The following is a 21150-nucleotide window of genomic DNA, read 5'->3' on the forward strand; positions in this document are numbered from 1 at the left end:
ACTAGATAGATCTACAACTTACCATACATGGAACAAAGCAATGGGTATTAAAAGTAGACAATTCTTAATAAAAAAAAAAACATTAGCTCTTATTTTTCCAAAACCGGATCAAACTAGTTATAGTATAGTACTATATTCAAAATACGTTTCATAATAGGACAACAGTAATTATTACAGAAGTAGTGGTTTTAAAATCTCCGTTAGAAAAACCCATAATAGAGTATTTTTTTTTAAACAGAGGTCTAAAAATCATCATTTCTGTCATAACTATTATTTAACATATAAATGAAAGATGTTAATTGAAATATTATAACTAAATAATAATAATCTAAATATAAATAAAATTACTTTTTAATAGCTTCTAATTTGTCAGCAGCACTTATCTCAGTTAAGTTTCCAGTTGATATTTCCAGAGTAAGCCAATGGAAAAATTCAGAAAGTGCAGCACCGTCTTTTATCTACCAAAAGTTACAATACAAGATCAATAATACTAAAAGAAGCAAACATTTAACTAAAAAATTAACCTGTTTAAATCCAAATTAAATCAAAACCAATTTGCTTGGTACATTAGGCAATGTTAGGTTTTCTGATTGAGATGAATAGCACAAAAGCCAGAATTAGTTGAACATTGCGAAAAAAAGGACCACCCTGAATAACATTTGATCGGACCTTCACTCTATTAATTAGCATATTTGAGGTTATCCCCTCAAGACATAAAGATTGAGTCCCAGAACGCCAAAATTCGATCAATGGATTAAAAGTTATTCAGGGTAGTCACTTTTTTTAGCACACTTTACATTAACAACTGCATAAGAAAATTATGTACTAAATAAAAGTACTCTAATTTTATGTAAGAGGAAAAAATTCAAGGAAGAGAGACATTTCCTTTTTTTCTTCTTCTCATCCAGATCGTATAGTAATCGGGATAGTTTACTTATTATACTAATAATAACTTATTTTTACTGAAAGATAGCAAAGCCCATTACAGTGATATTTTCTAGTTTATGTTAGTTGCGCCAATATCATGATATCTTTAAGTTAAACAGATTACAAATGTTCTAAAAAAAGAAAATAATAAAAAAATTAACTCTTTATTTCAGGATCATTAAAGATACATCTCAAAACACAATAAAAAATTATCACATCAAGGATAAATTTTTTATGTTAAATAATTATTTAACTTATTTATTATGCAGAAATTACTACAACTTTTAAGCAGACTAAACAGAAACTCAAACACATTTTTCACCTCCTAGGACATGAGAAATTTATATGTATTTGATAAAGTAGTTTGAATTGACTGCTTGTGTTGCTAATTGTAACTTATAGGATATTGAGAGTTCAAATGATCTATATTGCAAATCATGGTTAATGGATGTGATGTCTATTTAAGTTGCTCTGCTTTTTTTTAATCAACTTTTACAGATGCTAAAGTAGGTCTAAAAAAAATCTAAAGTTTGTATTCTTTACACTTTATTAATTCTGGGGTAATCAACCATTTGCTTACTATGTGCCAATTTTTTGAAAGTAGAGTTCAGATGCGACACACGATTTGAACTTTGCACATATATAATTGATTCGTTTTTATTTAAACTTTTTTACTCAGTGTCTTTAACCATCAAACTCGTGGTAAAGCAAAAGATCTAAAAAAGGCAATAAAATTTTACTAAAATTAAAGAAATTAAATATAATACAATAAAAAACAATATCATAAAATATAATAAAAAAGAATATAATAAAATAGAATGTAATAAAATAGAACAGAACAAAATAGAATAAAATAAAATAGAATAAAATAAAATGTAATAAAACAAAGTAAAATAAAATAAAATATAGCAAAATCAAATAGAATAAAATATGATATAAAAATAATAGAATAGAATAAAAGAGATTAGTAAGAATACTAAAATATCAATAAAAACTAAAGAGAATCAGCGGCTTCTCCTAAGACCAGAACTAATTAAAGAACCACTTGTAATCATCCAATGCATATTCCACTCGATATGGTGCTACATTCTTTATATAATTTCAGAATTTTTTTTCAAAATCAAAATTACCCTAAGATCATGAGCTTGGTTAAAAGGTCTATTTTTTCTGTGGCTTAATAGCTTAGATTATTGATAACAATATAATTCACTACAATCGAACAATAAATCCATGATGGCGAAAAAGGAAAACATGTTTAAGTGAGGTGATTTTTATCAATTTTCAAATTTGACACATATTTTTTTTTAAAAATATGTTGGAGTAAACAAAATTTTAAAATTCAAACATAAAAGTAACATTCTAGTTAATGTAAAGTTATTAATAAATATTTAAATATGTAAAAATTACGTATTGAATATTAAACAAAAAATATGAAAGTAAAGTGATTTCTAAGAAAATGAATAAGTTAAGGTAAAACAAAATATAGCTGTTTGAAACAGAAAAAAGAGATAAGAATCAGCCACACATACTATTAAATAATAATTTGATGTAAAAACATTCTATAATACTACAAAACTTACGTGAGCAATACGAGCGCCATTGATTTCTACATCATTTTTTATACCCTTTAGCATCTCTACAGGTGTGGTTTTCATAAATCGATAATTCTGCAAGTACATTGATAGAGAACTTACTTGCGAGAGAAAAAATTCAACAATCTCAAAATTAAGAAGAAATCTAACATTATATTGATATGAGTGTATACATTCTAAGGCATGGAAAATAAATAAATTATACCACAATAATGCATAATCCTGATGTATAACCAATTGTTCTTATTTTAGGTAATAAAATTATTATTTTAGGTATAGAATATTTAATCAGGCTCAAATTAAAACAAACATAAAAAGTAATTTTAAAAGTTCTTTTTCCTTTCATTTTATGGAATTTGCCTTCAGAGTATTTATTTATTATCCTTTCTCTTTCTTTTTGACAAAACAATTTATTTCTGAAACTTTTCTGAACAAATCTTCTGGTATAAACTAAAATAAATACTATTCTGCCTCACTGCAAAATTGATACGATTTTAATTATTAATTTCTTGAAATTTAAAATGAATTAAAATTTATTTTATGATTCGACATAAAGGTCTACAGAAAATTGTCTGCTTAAAAAACGCCCTGTTTTTATTAATTGCAATAATTGTTTTTAGCAACAAAAAAAAAAGAAGATAGATTAAAGCTAATTTTAATTGATGAAAGACTAAGACAGCACGTTTGAATGTACAACAAATTCTGAATAGTAATAGAAGAATAATTATCCAGGGCAGCATACTTGTTTTCCCTCTCTAATATATTTTCACATTCTTTTTACGATTACTTTAAAGGCAGTTCCACCAGCTAGGAATTTCCAAACTTTAAAAGCATGTAACTTAGTTAAAATAAATCAAGCAGTTTTGATAATCTTTGTGAAAATAAGTCTTGACGTTTATATTTTGCAACGCATTTAAATCTTGCAATTACATTTGTAAATGGTGGATTTGCCCTTAACTATGAAACACAAAAGACAAATGACATAAACACACTACTAAAACACAAATGAATAAATTGTTAGCAAAAACAAAAAAAAAAATTAAAAGGGAAGTTTTTTCACGTTATCTGGAATTTACCACTTCATATTTGTTAAATAACATGCAAGAAAATTATAGTATTGATAAAAATAAAAATACTTTTTACCTTAGGGATGAGTGAAACGATGCCGTAACATGTTCTCTGATTAAACTATAAAACAAACAATTATTAAAAGCTTAAACAAACTGCTAAAAGTATGGTTAATTTTTCAACTTTTAGTTTAACAAAGAGATTTAATTTTTTCAACAGTGTATATATGCATATTCTTTAAATAAACGTATTTTTGAGAGAAAAAATAATAACTTATCATATAAATTGATATCTACAGCCAAACCTAAATATCACAAAATTTTTACATATTGCAAAAAGATTTTAAAGCTCTTTTTGCCAAATACATTTCTAGGTGAGCATGGATTTCATGAAATACTTTGGTCTCCAAAATTTTTTTTCCTATTTAACTGCCTTTGATTCCCTAATAATTTTATTTGTTCCCTTTCTAATCCCTAATTTCCCTTTCCAATCTTTTTCAAAAATAGCTTGGTAAATATAAAATGCTTTTGTAAATTTCAATTCCTATAATTTTTTTTGGAACAATTTTATGAATCATAACTTGGGACCAAAAAAGGAAAGAGATTGTCATGTTTGAAGTTGCCTGAATCAATCTATTTCTTAACATGCAAGATGTGTGTAAAAGTAGGCTTATCCATTCATAAAATAGAAAAGAATTTGTTAATTTAATCCAAAAGAAATGAATATTTATGAGGAGGTTGCAGTTTATATATTCAGGGATAGAAGAAAAATGTTATATTTATAATAAAATATAGGACAACTAAAATTATCACTTTATGAATATTTTTTAAGTATAATCATAATTATTTAATAATTATAATTTAATCTTGTTTCAAAGTTTTAATTAAATTTACAGCATTAAGTTCTAATTAAAGATTTTTTTATAAGGTAATATGAAATATCTCATTAATTTTTAGAGTAAAGTTTTGTCAACCAAAAGTAAATAGGCACAGCAAATATGCACTTAATTTATTTATATTTAAAAAATAAAATGTTATTTATCTTATGCTTATTTATTTAAAAACTTAAGGCAGATAAGCTTTTTGAATGCTAAATTTGTTGAGTATTTTATCACTATAACAGGGACCAATAAAATATATTTCAATGCTAATAAAATTTAGTTTATATTAATTGTTTGTTTATATGCTTTTGTAATATGTGATGTGGAGCCAAGATAAGAAATGCTTCAATGCAAACATTTGGTGTGGCTGGTGTTGTTCGTTTCACTGCGAACAGCAGCACAGGGTAAACTGAAGTGGATTCAGTCGGTTGAGTTTGGGACAGGACGAGAAGATGTAATCAGCGGCTCTACCATGTTTCCCGGTGAGTATAGGTTGTTTACCTCCTTTTTCTTATTTTATTTCGTAATCAAGAAGTATTTGTAAAATAAAGGAACTGATCATTGTATCGAATAAACTAAAGAAAATGCTATTAATTTAAATATCATTTAGCAAGATTAAATCTTTACTTTATATGCATTATTATTTAATCCTAATCAGACTTAAGTTTCTAGGATTTAATTTATGAAAAATAGTTTTTGCAATTAAAAAGCAATAAATGAAAAGTATTTTATTAAGAAAATATTTAATAAATATTTTTTTTTCATTTACTATTCAATTGTTGGACTTTAGTTCTCTCAAAAATTAGGTATAAAGTGATAATACTAAATTTTATCACTTAATTATTAGTTATTTAATTATCATTTAATTAACTTAAAATTATTCATTTACTTAATATAATACTATATTTCGTGATATTTAACATAATAAATGTATAAATACTGGTTTGAGTTATTCAATAAGCTGATTTGACGGATCTCTGAGATTGTCAAAAGAGCTCTCTAAATAAGATCCACTCAGAATATTTTGAATACATTTGAATCTACTTATTTGTTTTGTTAATATTTTTTTGTTTTGATAATTTTTCGTGTTTCTTTATTTGCTCTTTTCCACATTTGGTTCAAAAGTTCGCCCTGTAGCTGGGAGAGGTTTTGATGGTCTCTCCTAATAGTTTTCTTCAATACAAAGTCTGTGGAAAAAATTCCATGCTCCCCACAAATGATCGTAAATACAGGTGGTCGCTACACAGATATGGTCTTTCCTGGAGGTTTCACTGTATAATTATAATTCTTATAATCATATAATATGGCTTGATATAAATTTATTCGTTAATAAAATTATCATTTCAGATTTGAGAGTTTAAACTTAATAATTAACTCAAAAATAAAAATATAAAAACAATTAAGTTGTGAATTACTTATTACTTAACAAAATAATTATTTATAACCCACAGATAGAAAAATAGTTTGAGAAAAAAACTTACCCAAACTCTGCTTTTCTTTTCTTTAAATAATTCTTTGAGAGTTTTAACAACATTTTCATAGGGTAAAATTTGTAAATTCAAGTTTTTAAGGTCTGACAAACTATTTTTGGCAGTCTCAGAGAGCTTCTTGGAGTCAATGAAAAGACTAAAATATAATTATTACTGAATTTATAACATCTATACTTATTAGTTCATTATATCACACACAATAGTATCATATGATATTTGTTAATTAAATTCATTATAATTATTTTTTTCGTATGAAATTTATAATTATGAAAAACTTGCTATGAGAATTTTCAAACAACTAGGTTTGTTTTTGTCTTTCTAAACCAAGATCTTTAATGATCTGTTTTAAGTGTAATAGATCAAAATCATTACTAATATTAACATTGTTATATACATGTAGTATATCTATATATAAATATGTGGTGAACTTGGTTTCATGGTTCCTATAACCAGTTAGTATTGAAATATGTAATAATTAGAATCCAGCAGAAGATTTTTTTTCCAGTATAAAAAACTTACTACGCACAATATTTTAAGTTAAGTATTTTTCTATTTTTCCTACTTTACCAAACTTTCTACTTCTTTACTTGGCAAAGTTAATTGGAAAAAAAAAATTGTTTATGAAATATCTTTTTGAGTATAATTGTTAGCAAAATTACAAATCCGTAACATGCTAAAAATAATAAAATAAATAAAGAGACAATTCAAAGTTGCAAACAATAACAAATAAAAACTACAGGTCTAGTTCACCCCCTCATATTTCATTATTAATCTAATCTTTTAATACTTTTTATTCCCTTAATGCTATCCATTCTCTTAATTTTATTAAACATGCATTGAAAACTAATTTTGCTTTAATAAATAAATGATACTTTAATGAATATTATTTTTAATAAATATTTAATGAAAGAAAACTTATTGAATCCATGAAGATTACATAAATACATGCATCGAAGTGTATATTCCTGCTTAATAACATGTTAAGTAAAGAAATTAAAAATCTAAAACATAAAATTCAGAAATATTAATAAATAAAAGCAGTTTATTTCAAAAAAAAAGTTTCAGTATTCTCTATATTAAATCAGTCAGAACTATGTCTAATAATTATACATTTTGATGAACAGTTGACATTTCTCATTCATGAGTTTAAAATATTATTTACCCAATAAATTAATTATTGAAAAAAGAAAATCACTCACTATAGAGAATCCAGAGTCACAATTGCATATGAGAAAAATACAGGATTAAAAACAATATCTGATCCCCGCAGATTAAAAAGCCCTGAAAAAAGTATAACATTACTAAAACTTGAATTGTTCAGATATTTAATTTTGAAATAAAATTCTACAATAGCATAATAAATTTTAACCAGAAAAATTGTTTCATAAAAAAGATTTAGAAGATAAAATTGTACAACAAAACTTAACACTGAAAAAATATTTGTTTAATTTGATTAACACTTTTAGCAAATTGAAGTATTAAAAAGTTATATTTATATAATTTAGAAAATTTTTAAAAATTTGAACTTTTATTTTGGTTTATTACTTTTTAATTAAAAAAGTGAAAATAAAGTTCCGAATAACTTTCAAGGAAAAAAATACAATGAGTATTGCAACCAAACAATTTTATTAAAAGAAAATTATACCGTTCCTCAATTAATTACTTTGAAATTTCTGTCATAATTGATTTGTTAATTTCAATTGTTTTAAAAGAAAATAATAAAAAGAATTAATTAATCAAGTTTTTTGAAACGACAAAGCTAAATTCTATAAGATTTGCAGCTGCATTAGTTACATCAATAAATAAAAGATTCATCTATTCATATTTTTTTTTAAATCTAGAAAATAAGATATTGAGTGTTTTTCTTTATGCAATATCTCAAGAGAACTGAAAACTATTAAAAACCACAAATATAATAACACAAACAAAAAACCCTTAAATACATTGTACAAGTAAAGCAGGGACCATCAGGTTTAATCATAACTTCAGGTTTGCAATTAAATTATATTAAGATTAAATTATATGAATTAAACGGAGATGGAAATTTTGAAGTGATAAAACTTTGTTGTCTCAAGTCCCCTTGGAAAAACTTAATATGTAAACAATTTCCAAATTCAAAAAATAACTGTTATATAAATTATTTAAAAGAGGAGCAATAGACCAAAACATTAAAAAGCTGATTTTAGAAGGAAAATAGGACAATTTTAGTTGCAACTAGTTTTATTTTCAAGGCATTGTATTCAAGTTAATTTAGGAATCTTAAATCTCTAATTTGGGTGCAGATATCATCATCATTTGAAATATGACAACCCAGGGTGGGCCAAGGCTTTCTCCTGAAGAGATTTCCAAACTATGCTCTGAGTGACAATGGTTCTCTAATACATAACATTTAATATTCCAAAATATTTCTCAACTGCAGTTTGGGTTGTCCTCTTCTCATTTGTCTCTGTGGCTTTGCAAAAACAAGCCTTCTTATTGGGTTTTAATCATGCATTCTGAAAACATGCACAACACACCATTAAGAAATCCATTGATTTGATAAAATAATTATGATAAAATTTTAAAAAGATTGTTGAGCAAAACTGGGTTCAAATATACTTTAATAATTATTTTCAAACTATAGACTACAGTTTTCTGTTATCTATAGAAGACATCTTTTTTTCTTCATTATTTTAACATTAATGTCACAAAAAACTTGACAGCAAAAAAAAAAAAAAAAAAATTTAAAGCTACATAATTCCTATTATGCTAATATAAACAAATATCCAGTGTCTTCATCATAGAAAAAAAATGGGTGAGAATTTCTCACCCTTTCTCAAAAACAGGGTGAGATTTCAAAAAGTTAAGTAAGATTTCTAAAAACTAAAAAAACACAAAAATCTTGAAAAAAAATCATTTTTTTAATTACAATACAATTTTAACGTCTTCTATTTTTTAAAGCATTGAATATTTTTGGTGCATCATCATAGAAGATTTTGCCTTTACAAGGTATTTGTCCATCTTACATAAGTGCATAAAAAATTTGAACGTCTTACATGAAGAAACCTTACCTACGGTAAACACGTGGTTGCAGAGAAATGTGTTCTGAAAGGGGTTCCGTGGTTGTGTTCTGTTGTTCGAAAAGTTTCTGAACAATACTGGTAAATAGGGAGGCTAGATAATGGGGCAGATGTTGAAAATAATGAAAGATCCAGGAAGAAAAGTGAAACGGATTTTATTCTAAATGGCGTAATTCGAAGCTTTTTCCAAAATGCGAGAAATTCGCGAATTTTGAAATTGATTTATAGAATGCGCGAATTTCTCGCGGTAATCATTTTTTAATGCGAGAAAAGAAAAAAATATGCGAGATTCTAGCGTTCTCGCGCTGTAGTGAAAACACTGATATCTATTTAATATAAAATATTTATTAAAATTCATATTTATTAATTATTTGATATTTTGACCTCATCATATACACAGAAATACAACCATTTATAGATGCTTGCAAGACCACAAAGGAAAATATCATCATGGGGGCCAACATAGGTAGTGTAAGACTTTAATTGTAAAAGCCAAGCCTCATAGAGAGCCAAATAAAAAATAAAGACCACATATTATTCCAACAACAAATAAAGACAACAAGAATCAGGACATTTTTTGGAACAGTATACATATCCCAGACTATTTTTAAGAGCAAACGACACACTAATTTGCTCTACTAATAATTTGCCTCAGGTACATAAGTATATAAAGGCAAGTTTTATCTCAAAAGAATAAAATATACTATTTTTAAGTTCAGAAATACTTTGTTTAGAGTAAAAAGTTTTATCAGATTCCAGAATAATTTTTTCAATGGAGCATAAAACAACTTAATATTTTGAGAAGAAAATTTTAAAAATTGTACATTAAAAATATAACTAGGTTACATTTTTAGATGCCAATAATCTATATTAGTATAAAACGCTAATACGTATGTCTCAATAAAACCGATGATATTTCTTTTCTCGCATTGGCAACAGTTTTCATTTTTAATTGATAGGCTTCGGCCCGCAAGAGCACGTAGTGAGCATCATATGGCTAATCTATATTACATAAAACGCTAATACGTTTTAATTGATAGGCTTCGGTGCGCAAGAGCACGTAGTGAGCATATCATATGTCTAATCGGGTGAATTCTTATCGAATTATCAAAAAATATCTCACAAAATTATGTTCATCGAAGCCGATGGTTTACATCAGTACTATTTCATATTGTTTTACAACACATGGTTTCAGCCCTCTGGCGGGAAAGACTTTAAAACAAAATTTACAAAAGTTACTTTTCTCAACAACTGAAATTTAGAATAGTGTGATTAAGAAAAATATGTGAACTGTTTGCAATTTCAAATTAATATTGAAATGCACAGGTTCAGAATTTTCTACAGTTAAAGTTTTCGGAATTTCAGTGTTCCAAAAAGTATACAAAAGCTAGACGTTAAGAACGTATTGAATGTGCAAGCAAAGCGAGCATCGGATTGCGAAACAATCCGAAATGAACTGCGAAAGCAGTTCCGGGGGTTGACGAGCGCCAGCGAGCAGGGGGCGAAGCCTCCTAGTTAATTAAAATTTGCAATCAAGTTTATCATTTCCTTAATCATTACTTTTCAAAATTTGATGAAAGAGACAAAGCAATAACTGTGAAACCATAAAACTCCAACCTACAAATTTGTTATCGCATTTGCTGAAAATAATGAATATGTGTATGACCCTGGAGTTTATCATCATAAAAACTTAATAATGAGAAATTGGTTTTTGAATTTCTTTTTCTGTATTTCTAAAAAGGTTTGAAACAATTAATCCTACGGATAAGGAAACATACCTGAATTATTAATACAATTATTGGACAGACCTCAAGATTGAATAATCCAATTTTGTGATTTCTTCTAGTCTAAATTATTGAAATAAAAAGGTGTTGGATTAAAAACCCAAATCTGCAGATTCTTCAAGTTGATTATTTTGAAATTTGCATTTATATTTCCAGAAAATGAGATGTTTTGAACACTCACAAAAATCAGGAATATCAGGACAAAACATTTTTCATAAGGAATATCAAAAAAACTCAGATCCATGTATTAAGTGTTAACTCTTTGCACTTCGAAGTAACTATCAACAGTCACCTCCATAATTAAAATTTTTTATACCTTAATAATTAGTGATCACATTTTTTGATTCGAGTTTCATTTGTTATTACTTTATAATCGTCGACTTTTAATATGTATATAGCTCATTGATTGTATTTTATGTACTCAGATTTTTACTCATTAACTATTTCTGTATCTCATTATTACCCATAACCCTATGGATGCTCATACTTACGACATTCGTGGTGTGGTCAATTGACCTCCACAAGCATGCTTGTGCACGCTCCTCCTTTTCTTTTTTATTCACTTAATTTCATTTCAACTAGGTATTTTTAATTTCGTCAATTATCCATCGTCTCCTATTTCAGACGAATTGGTTTATGGCTGCGTTCAGCGGCAGCAACCAAGTTCTTGCAATCTTCGCAAATTATTTTATGAATTTTAAAAACTATATACAAAAATACTGTATTATGTATTTTGAATGATTTAATGTTTATATTAGTTCAAACAACATTTTAAAGTACTTGGTGCACAAAGGGTTAAGACAATATTTTAAAATCACATTAAATGATTTACAAAGGTATTTTTCTGTTATATTTACAAAGGTGTATATTTTTTTTATTCAGGTACAAAAAATCAAAACAAATAAAGTTATAAGATCATATAGCAAAGTATTACAATAAAGTTATGGGTTAAAAAAAATTTATTCATCCAAAACTTAACAGTTATTAACAAAACTTAATGAATCTTAACAATTATAATTAAATTTTTTTATTTACATTACATAGTATTAGATTACTGTGATAGTTATAATCAAATTAATTTATAGTAATTGTGAAAATGTCTATTATTTAATTCATAAGAAATAATATTTGCACACTAAAAACAGAAGATAGTGACATATAAACATAACAGTTACAATCTGATACTCCAGAAAGGTCTTAAATATTTCAGTAACTTACTATTATAGAGTTTAAGTGGAAAAAAATATTTGTTGTTCTTTTTTTTCCTTTCATATTTTTATCAATATTTAAGATATTACACATGTTAAGTGAAAAAGCTTGTGGGCTTCTTCTGTCTCACAGTCCCCAGATTGTGCAACTCTGTTTAAATGCAAAACATCGAAAAAAAAAAGAATAAGAAACATTATACTAAATTAATAAAAAATATAAAAACCATACTTACAAGCTACTTCATCAAGAGCAGTAATAACCAGAATAGAAGCTTTTTGCTTAATCATCTCATTTCTTACTTCTGATATTTTTTCTTCAACACCTTTACCTACAATAACAGAAAGATTAGCATGGGTGGTTGTGATACAAAGTGAAAAACCCTGAAAATCCGCAAAAACTTGATAACAGGATAACAATTTATAAACTATTCATATTTAATAAAAAATTTTGAACTAAGAATTATAATTAAATTACATACCAATGAAGACTGTTACACTTTATAGTAACTAATTTAATAAAAAAACTTTTCTTTTAAGAACAGGAAAGTACAAATCACATTTATACAAATAGCAATATTGAATTTTTAAATCACATGAATACGAATCGGGATGTACGATTTTTAAATGGCGTGAATTAGATTCATAATGTGTAGCTTTCAAATCAAGTAAATACGAAAAGCGAGAAATAAATTTATCTTAGAAGACTTTTTGAAAAGTATCAGAATAGCAAAAGCATAGGGAGTTTTGGTTTATTTGTGATGTTTAAAATTTAGTTATTTCAAAGTTCGGTTCAATGACAATTCAAAATTTAGTTACTTTAAAGTTTCTATACCACATGCTTGGTTTCATAATCAACTCAGCCTATTACTATATTATTTTTTTTAATAAAAATGTATTTATCTCATTCCTTGTTTTCTCTTAAAAATAATAACTATTTTTATTTATTAATTTTTTTAGTGTATCAGATAAATAAAAGTATAAAATATACAAATACTTTTTATATTAATAAAAGATATTTGTCATTGCCATGATAAAACAGATTCTTTTCATCTTGTTTGAAAAATTTCAAAATTGATTAACCAAAATAAATTACACCTATATGACTTCATATTTTTGGATGAAAATAAGTGTGAAATAAGCACAACTTTGACTTACTCAAAGTTTTAACTAATATTCTGAAACAAATATTGATCACAATTAAAAACAGTGTCGACACCAGTATGGTGATACAGTAACAAATTGCCACTTAAATATCAGTGGCAAGGCGACAAATTGGTCACTTGAAATATTTCAAAAATCTACTTTTTGCATTATTTTCACCCTAGAGTGAAAAATTTGCACACTTCATAAATTGGTTTCAAAAATACAGGAACTTTTCAACATTTTGAAAATTCAGCACACTTTTTCATTTATAATACAGTATTAATATTGGAATTAAAATAACCATTTTGTATGCGTGGATTCAATTGTAAATCAACATTCTTTTTTTTTTGGGGGGGGGGCGACTAAAATACTGGTTATTCAGATCTAAGATTCAGATGCTATAAATATTTTGCTGAATATATGAAAGTGAGAGATTTTAGAAAGTCATGTGGAAACAAGAAAACAGGATAGATAACATCAAACAACTTCACAACGAAATTTTCACAAATCAACTATATCAAAATATATTTCATTAAAAATATAGAAATAATAATATTACATTATAAATCGTGCTGTTCTTTGCAACAAGCAAATAAATTGTATACCTACATGGCTAGAACTTTTCATATTTGTCTACCTTGTTAAATGTTTGAACCACTAATTAATGATGAGGTTCTATTGAACCACTATTTTTTCTTTTGTGAGAATTCTAATCATAATTCAAGAGGCGAGTAAGTGGATTAAAAAAACTGATTTCATTCAATCTTAAAATGACACATTTTGTTGAATAAAAACATCAGTTTAAAATATTATTTAAATATAAAACACAGTATACATATATTATATAAAATATATTGTATATATATTTCAGATATATATAATATATATTTCAGTTAATAGACTTAACTTACCTGAATACTTAATAGGTAAAAATTCAACTGAATTTGAAGGAATGGAAGGTTTGTTTTCCCAAATTACATCTACTAAGTTTTTCTCAGTGGGAACTAAGCAATTATTGCTACTTTCAAATGTTTCTTTCAAAGTTTTCCATGTATCTGAAAAATTTCACAAAGACACACTAATTAATAATTTAAATTCTTCTGCTTTAAAAGAAATAATATTAAACTTTGGAAATCAAAAACGTTTTGAGATTTCTTAATAGTACATTAAAATTTTTCTCAATATTTAAAATTAATAATTATGTATGTGACATGTATTATTTAAAATAATTTTAAAGCAAAGCTGAATAATATTAATAACAAGCTTTGAATTTGTTTTATTTAAGTTTGAAATCACATAATTATAATATATTTTATCCAGTATAGAATATAATATGAATAAAATACCATAAAAATTATGAATTAAATAAGAACAGTATTAAGACAATATGCAAGTTTGTTGTAAAAAAGGAAAAAAAAAAAGAAAAAAAAAGAAAAAAAAAGGAGATTCGAAATAAAATTAAATTCAAAAGCAATTTTAAAAAATCCAAAAATTATTTATAAACATTGCATTTATTAAAGAGATTATTCATAAAAGACCTGCAGTTCTTGGCGTAGAAAGTCGGAAGTCTTCTTATTCTTTCAAATGTTTGTGCACGCAAAAACCATACTAGATTTTCTACTTAAAAACAATCATTTAAAGAAAAAGCTTGAATTTTTATAGCAAAACATGCACCTATCTAGAATTAAAGGGGGGGGGGGGGAAGATGATCCTTGACACCCTATTTTCCAAAATTACATGGCATGAAATCATGATTGTATGAAAGCTTGAATCATGATTGTATGAAAAAAAGTATGAACATTTGGAAGCACTAAAAATTAAAATGTCAAAACAGCTAGTGGGTTAAACATAAAATGAGAAAAATATTATCTAAGATGCAATATTCACTAATCAGAAATTTTTTTTTTTGGTCAAAAATTATAGAAACAAATGAGGGTAAAAAAGGTTGTATGCTGCAAATGAAATAAACTTCCACCAAATAAAGATTGCTACATATTAAGTAATAGATGAAAAGAAATATAAAATTTTTTATATTTTTAAATAAAATTTTTCTTATTATGTAATTTCAAAGAGCTTTGCGGAAGATGGTACTAAATTACATATTGAAAAATAAAAACAAAATTTTAAATTAAAAAAACAAGTAATATTCAGCTGCTAGTTATATCCATGAACATAATTTTCTTCCATCGGGTCATTAAGCAAGATGATACTTAATGGGGGAATTTGCGCCCCAAACAACTTACAACTGTTGCTAGATTTCATAAACATGATAATCTGCAATTCTCAAAAAAACTGTTACCTGAGGCCTTCTTCCACTAAGTTTTTCAATTATTACAGATACTGAAAAACTAGAAATGCAAATTTTCTTTCTTCTTTTTCTTACCAGCTAAACTGTAGAAAACATGAAAATAACTTTTGCATGTCTTTAGATTTAATAAAAGTATAAGACATATAACATTGCCAATTAAAAGGATAAATGAAGATATTAGAGATCATATAAATAAAGAATTTTTTCAAAATGGTGCGATAAATAAATAAAGATGTTAAAGTGTATTTAAATAACACATTTGAAACATATTTAATAAGACTAACCATTATCAAGAAGGAAGGAATCGAAACCCACTTTGCTACCATTAGGTAAAACCTGAAAAAAGTTTTAGAATTATAAGATTAGTTACATAAAATACTTTGAAATAAAAATTTAGAAATCAGTTTCAAAATGAAATAAATTAATGGGAACAATTGATGATAGAAATAAATTTTTTTTTAAAGAAGAAATTTTTAGCATATTGGTAAGTTTTTTTTTCCATGAAAAATCTGTAGAAAAAATATGGTTGAGTTAAAATGAATGTAGAGTTCAATATAAGATGAGTCAGAAATCACTATACTCTCCAAACATGAGAAATTTTATATAATCTACATTACCTGATTAAACAGCAAGAATGAACTAAGTTTAATAACAAAACAAAAAATTGAAGGGGAAAAAACATATTGTAAAGTGTAAAAAGAAAAAAAAAAGAACTAGGTTTTTTTTACAAATAAGAAAAGCTATAATTTTCATAATTTATTTTATTATAAGAAATAGGTACTTTACTCTGCCCCAGATATAAAAATATTTTATATTGCTATTTTATAACAGTTGTTGAACAGCCATTTAGGACTACTAATGTTCAACTCCATAGCCTTGTAATTTTGAACCCAATCCAGAAGACAAGGGAACTTCAGGATCAAATATTGGGAGAACTTTTGCCTTCGTGGAGGACTTTTTTGATGGAAGAGGAACTAACCTGCATTTGCGTTACATGGAGAGGAAGACCACAAGGACCTCCCACAGTTAGCCTGAGGGCAAGGGAACTCTTACCCATGATTCGTAAAACCACTAAGGATATTTCACGTCAGCACTGTGGTCGGTGCAAACCGGATACAGATTTGTATCGACCAGCCATTGCTGGTATTCAAACCTAGTTCACCTCAGTGGAAGGAGAATGCTCTATTCCCTGAGCCATTGTGGCTGAGATATAGAAATATTGGAAAATTAGTAATTAAGTTGGCTGGGTTGCCTAGTTGGCAGGGCACTGAACTCACGTTTGTGAGAACGGGAGTTCGAATCCAGCTGGCCCTGTGTAGAAAATGGTGACTGGTGCACATTAAATCTGCTGGGTCACAAAGTCCCCCATGTAACAAATCGATACCTTTAGAAGTACTGAATTGGAGATTGATCATTCTATGGTTCAGATCAAAATTACGATCTGTGGACAAATAAATGGATGTATGAATGAGTCCGCCTTTTAAACAGGAGTGGCAGAAGTAGAATTGTCGGCCATAGATGGCGCCACTGGAAAACAAGAACAATCGCAGCCCCTCTGCCTTAATGGTCGACGGCAACAACAGCAGTAATTAAGTTATAAAAAAATAGAAAGACTTACATCATTTAGCCACTCGCCTACAGATGGTGTACCTTCGATTCCTATTTGAAAGAATAAAAAAAATATTGAAGCAAAAAATCGAACAATATAAATATCTCAGAAATTATATTTCATGATAATAAGAAAAACTTATAACAAATGAATAACGTTCAATTTCTGCTCAACAGACTATTTGATATCTACGACTACATTAAAATTTTACAATTCGTTAGCTAAAACCATACAAACTATCTTAGAAAAAATATAAAATGTATCATGTATCTTGCACATTATCTATTAAGTCTGTTCGAAATATTTTAGTATACTTCAAAAGAAATTTGAAAAAAAGCAAACAATCATACTATGACTTCATCGTATACAACATAATTTACAAAATTTAGGAAAATTAGCCAAAATTTAAATAATATATTAATAATTTAGTTTTTATATCATTAGGTAATTCAAACTTATTTCATAAGCTTATTACTTTCCACGCTCAATTGAAGCTTTTTAATTTATTTATTTGTTTTTAAACTTTAGTTGTAAAATTAATGCATTTGCCTTCTACTATTCAACCCACAATTTTTTAATGGAGACCTTAAAATGTTTTTATAAATTTTAGTTTAAAATGAAAAGGCTTAAATCAATAGTCCCAGTTTTTGCAAGTTAAAAATAGAAGCATTTGAGATTATTCCTCAAGTTTTAACCATTTAGGATCTAAATTCTTCAATTTAACCAGGTAAACCTAAGTTTAGCGTTCATTCTTGCTTTATTCATAACACACAAATGAATAACTGCTTGTACATCTAAAGGCACTTACTCTTCTGGCTGAGAGCTGGGAGCAATGAGTTTAATCCTGGCAGACGACTAAGCAAATAGCATGCAAATGCAGCAAGGTGCCCACTAAATCTGTTACGGCTGAAAGTCCTCGCATTGGATTTGGTGTGGTAGTTTGGAGAGACGAGTACCAGCACAGGCACTCTTCTCGTCGTCTAACTGAAGTCTAAATTACGTCTATTCTTTACCATTGTGATTAAAAGATAGAGCCCTGAAAATTGAGGCTAGATGCTTGACCGAGAGTAGATGGTGTGTATGTTAATCTACAGTCCCAGAACAGTTTAATATCTCGAGAAATACACATTGGATTGGAATGAAATAAACATGCACTTAGTTTTTAACAAAAAACTAAACAATGATACTAAACTGGATAGCCCAACTTTAATCCCTGAGGGTGGGACATGGGTAATTTCAAAAACAATTTTAGACCCAATTTCTATTTCGAAATAAAATTAAAAAACAATTATATGAAATTGGAGTACTTTTTGTGATAATCCAAAACTGCCATTTTGTTACCTAATTAGAATTTTGAAGTTGCCTTCACTTCATCCCCACAGAGTAAAGTTAAAAGACCAGTTTTTTCTCTTCTTTTTTATAAAAAATTCATGTTTATTCTCTTCCAATGTGTGTTTCTTGGGATATTTGACAGTTCCAGGACATTTGAGACACCCTTTAAATAGATAATTATATTTTTGGATAGAGGGTTTTTGGATTTTCGTATCAGTGTCAAACAACATCAAAATAAAAAACTGTATAAAAAATTTAACATAGTGAGAGAAATATAATTTTATATAAGATATCTAGAAAATCAATTTCCATTTTTAACCTAAAAAAGATAACTAAAATAATACAGAATATGTTATAATATGTAAAATGGTGAAAAAAAATGCATTCTCACATACATACACAATAGACTACTCTAAACGCACCATTAAAAAAACATGAATAAAACAAATAACTAAATGAAATGAAAAAATTGCCTAAAACCTACGCTCTTTCATCAGAGTCCAATTTTCATCTAATTGTTGATTGGCTTGAAGAAAATATCGTCCATCTGTCCATAATGCTGCATGCTTTTCCGTTATAACTGCTGTACCTTTTAGAACAAATTTAAAAAAACAAAAAAATTAGATACAGGATATTTGAGAAAATTTCTCAATTTTTATACTAATAATTGACTCTGTGAATTTCTACAGAATGAGAATAGTTTCTCTAAAATGAGTTTTTACCTCGACTGCCAGTGAACCCACTAATGAATTGAATCCGTTTATCACAAGGTGCAATATATTCACTCTAGAAAAACAATATATTATTAATAAAGAATCAAATTATTTAAAATATTATTTGTAAATCAAAAAAAAATGTTTGTTAAAAAATATATAAAAAAAATATACAAAATATGTTTGTAAATCAAATATAGTGCCTTCCGTTTAACGTGATGGGAAGATTTCCATATTGGTAGCTCTAAACCAAAATTATCACCAAGTTTCTGTACAGTACACTCTCAAAAACTTTAAAAAAAATAAAAAATCAAAGAAGGGAATAAACTTAAAGTAGCCACCAAATAACAAACATTGGCACATCTTTTCTTTAAATTTTATGCAAGTTTATTCGCCTTGGCCTTGAAGTTGGTTCGAACAGGTACCAACATGGAAATATTCCAAATGCGATCATATTCATACCAAAAAGTTTAGTTAAAATGAACAGTTAATCAAATAAAATTAAAAAAGTTTAAAGTTCTATTAAAAACCTTAAAAAAATTTATAATTTTAAATGACATTTACTGTCAATAAGGTTAGAGCTAAGTAAATGAACTTATTTTTCCATTCTGATTCCTCAATGCTAGTAAAAATGGAAGGAAAAAAACCCTTGTTGTTTATTAGAGAACTAAATAATTTAAGTACTTCGTATTCTCCTTGGAATGAAATAACCCTTTCTCCACCCACATTTACCTTTTTTCTATAGATTTAGCATAATTACGATGATTCATTTTCAGGGCCCAAGCTGAAGATTTCATATTAGTCAAATATCAAAAGCATTCGCCAAATGCAAAGCTTAACAATTTTCCATGATGAATTTTTTTTCTCCATAGAAAACAATTTTATGATAGATTGTCTCATGCTTATATTATTTTAACCCAATTATAATTGGTCATGTGGCGCATCTACCGAAAATTACGGTAATCGAATAAAAAATACTGATTCGTTTAGAAAAAATTCTTTTGATGTAATTTTGAGGATCAAGTTAAATATATATTTTTCTTTCAAAAGAATTTATAAATGAATTGGATATTAAATATCATGAAATAAATAATTCGGCAAATTTATGAATTTATTGCAATTAACGAGGTGTCAAATGTTTAGAGCAGGCCCCGATTTTAAATAAATGTTTTCTTACTTGATGGGCGTCAACGGATGGTATTATATACGCCTGCAAGCTTTCCGTCACATATTCAGAATTCTTCATCACATCTCGAAACTTTTTAAGAATTTTAGTAGAACATCGCCGCGTCATGTTTTGAAATAATTAATTCAGCCAAAATTACAATTCAAATTAGCTGAAGACAGGAAAACCTACTGAATTATCTCGTATATTTAGCTTGAAATTTTAATTAACTGGTTTACTACGTTTGTTTTAAAGATGGTATCAGATCTAATATTACAAAAATCAAAGAAAAAACGGTCTTTAAATTTTTAAAAAATATGTTCTTTTTAAAAACTTCATAAATTTTGTTTACTACTAGTTCCCGTGAGTTGGTTTTGTACAGTGAAGTCACAGTTAAATTTAATTTCAGTTAAGGAAAAAAGTGAGGCTAAGCTAATATCAGATAACTTTTACAAACGAATATTAAACAAGTAAATCATAAATCTATATGATGTTTTTAAGTTTTTTTTCCCACCCCATTCGTTGAATTTTGGTAAAAAGAATTTTTTCGTTAATCTGTGAGGATTAGTTAAACAAACCATTTCCAGAGTTGCAAAACTTTGTTTTAAACTGATTATTTTTTTAATTAGTTAAAACAATCCATTTGCTTAAGCAAATGGAATGCTCATTCTGTTTTATTCAATAATTTCTTATTCATTTAAGGTTTCCTTTTGATTGGCTGGTTATAACTAATATAATGATTTTATAATAAAGTTATCCTACAAGGCTGCTTGATTGAAAATATTACTCTTACCTATCGCACCATAATGGGGAAAGGTACTAATTAATAAATTTAAATTTTCAATCAGGGTCATGGGTGAAAGCCCTTATAT

General features: G+C 27.0%; 1 protein-coding gene across 1 annotated transcript in view; it reads right to left on the minus strand.

Moving 5' to 3' along the window:
• LOC107448263 (xaa-Pro aminopeptidase 1) overlaps positions 1-20673 on the minus strand; it is a 34132-nt gene extending 13459 nt beyond the window's left edge. Inside the window, exons 1-12 of the mRNA XM_043045367.2 lie at positions 20291-20673; positions 19123-19186; positions 18885-18989; positions 17078-17118; positions 15744-15795; positions 14063-14206; positions 12242-12337; positions 7157-7238; positions 5949-6093; positions 3663-3707; positions 2508-2594; positions 349-458 (exon numbers count right to left, since the gene is read on the minus strand). Coding sequence (XP_042901301.1) covers positions 349-458; positions 2508-2594; positions 3663-3707; positions 5949-6093; positions 7157-7238; positions 12242-12337; positions 14063-14206; positions 15744-15795; positions 17078-17118; positions 18885-18989; positions 19123-19186; positions 20291-20407 — 1088 coding nt within the window. The 5' untranslated portion in view covers positions 20408-20673. The remainder of the gene's footprint in view (positions 1-348; positions 459-2507; positions 2595-3662; positions 3708-5948; positions 6094-7156; positions 7239-12241; positions 12338-14062; positions 14207-15743; positions 15796-17077; positions 17119-18884; positions 18990-19122; positions 19187-20290) is intronic.
• Between the last annotated feature and the right edge of the window lie 477 nt (positions 20674-21150).

Source organism: Parasteatoda tepidariorum, chromosome 10 (assembly GCF_043381705.1).
Source record: "Parasteatoda tepidariorum isolate YZ-2023 chromosome 10, CAS_Ptep_4.0, whole genome shotgun sequence".
Classification (NCBI taxonomy): domain Eukaryota; kingdom Metazoa; phylum Arthropoda; class Arachnida; order Araneae; family Theridiidae; genus Parasteatoda; species Parasteatoda tepidariorum.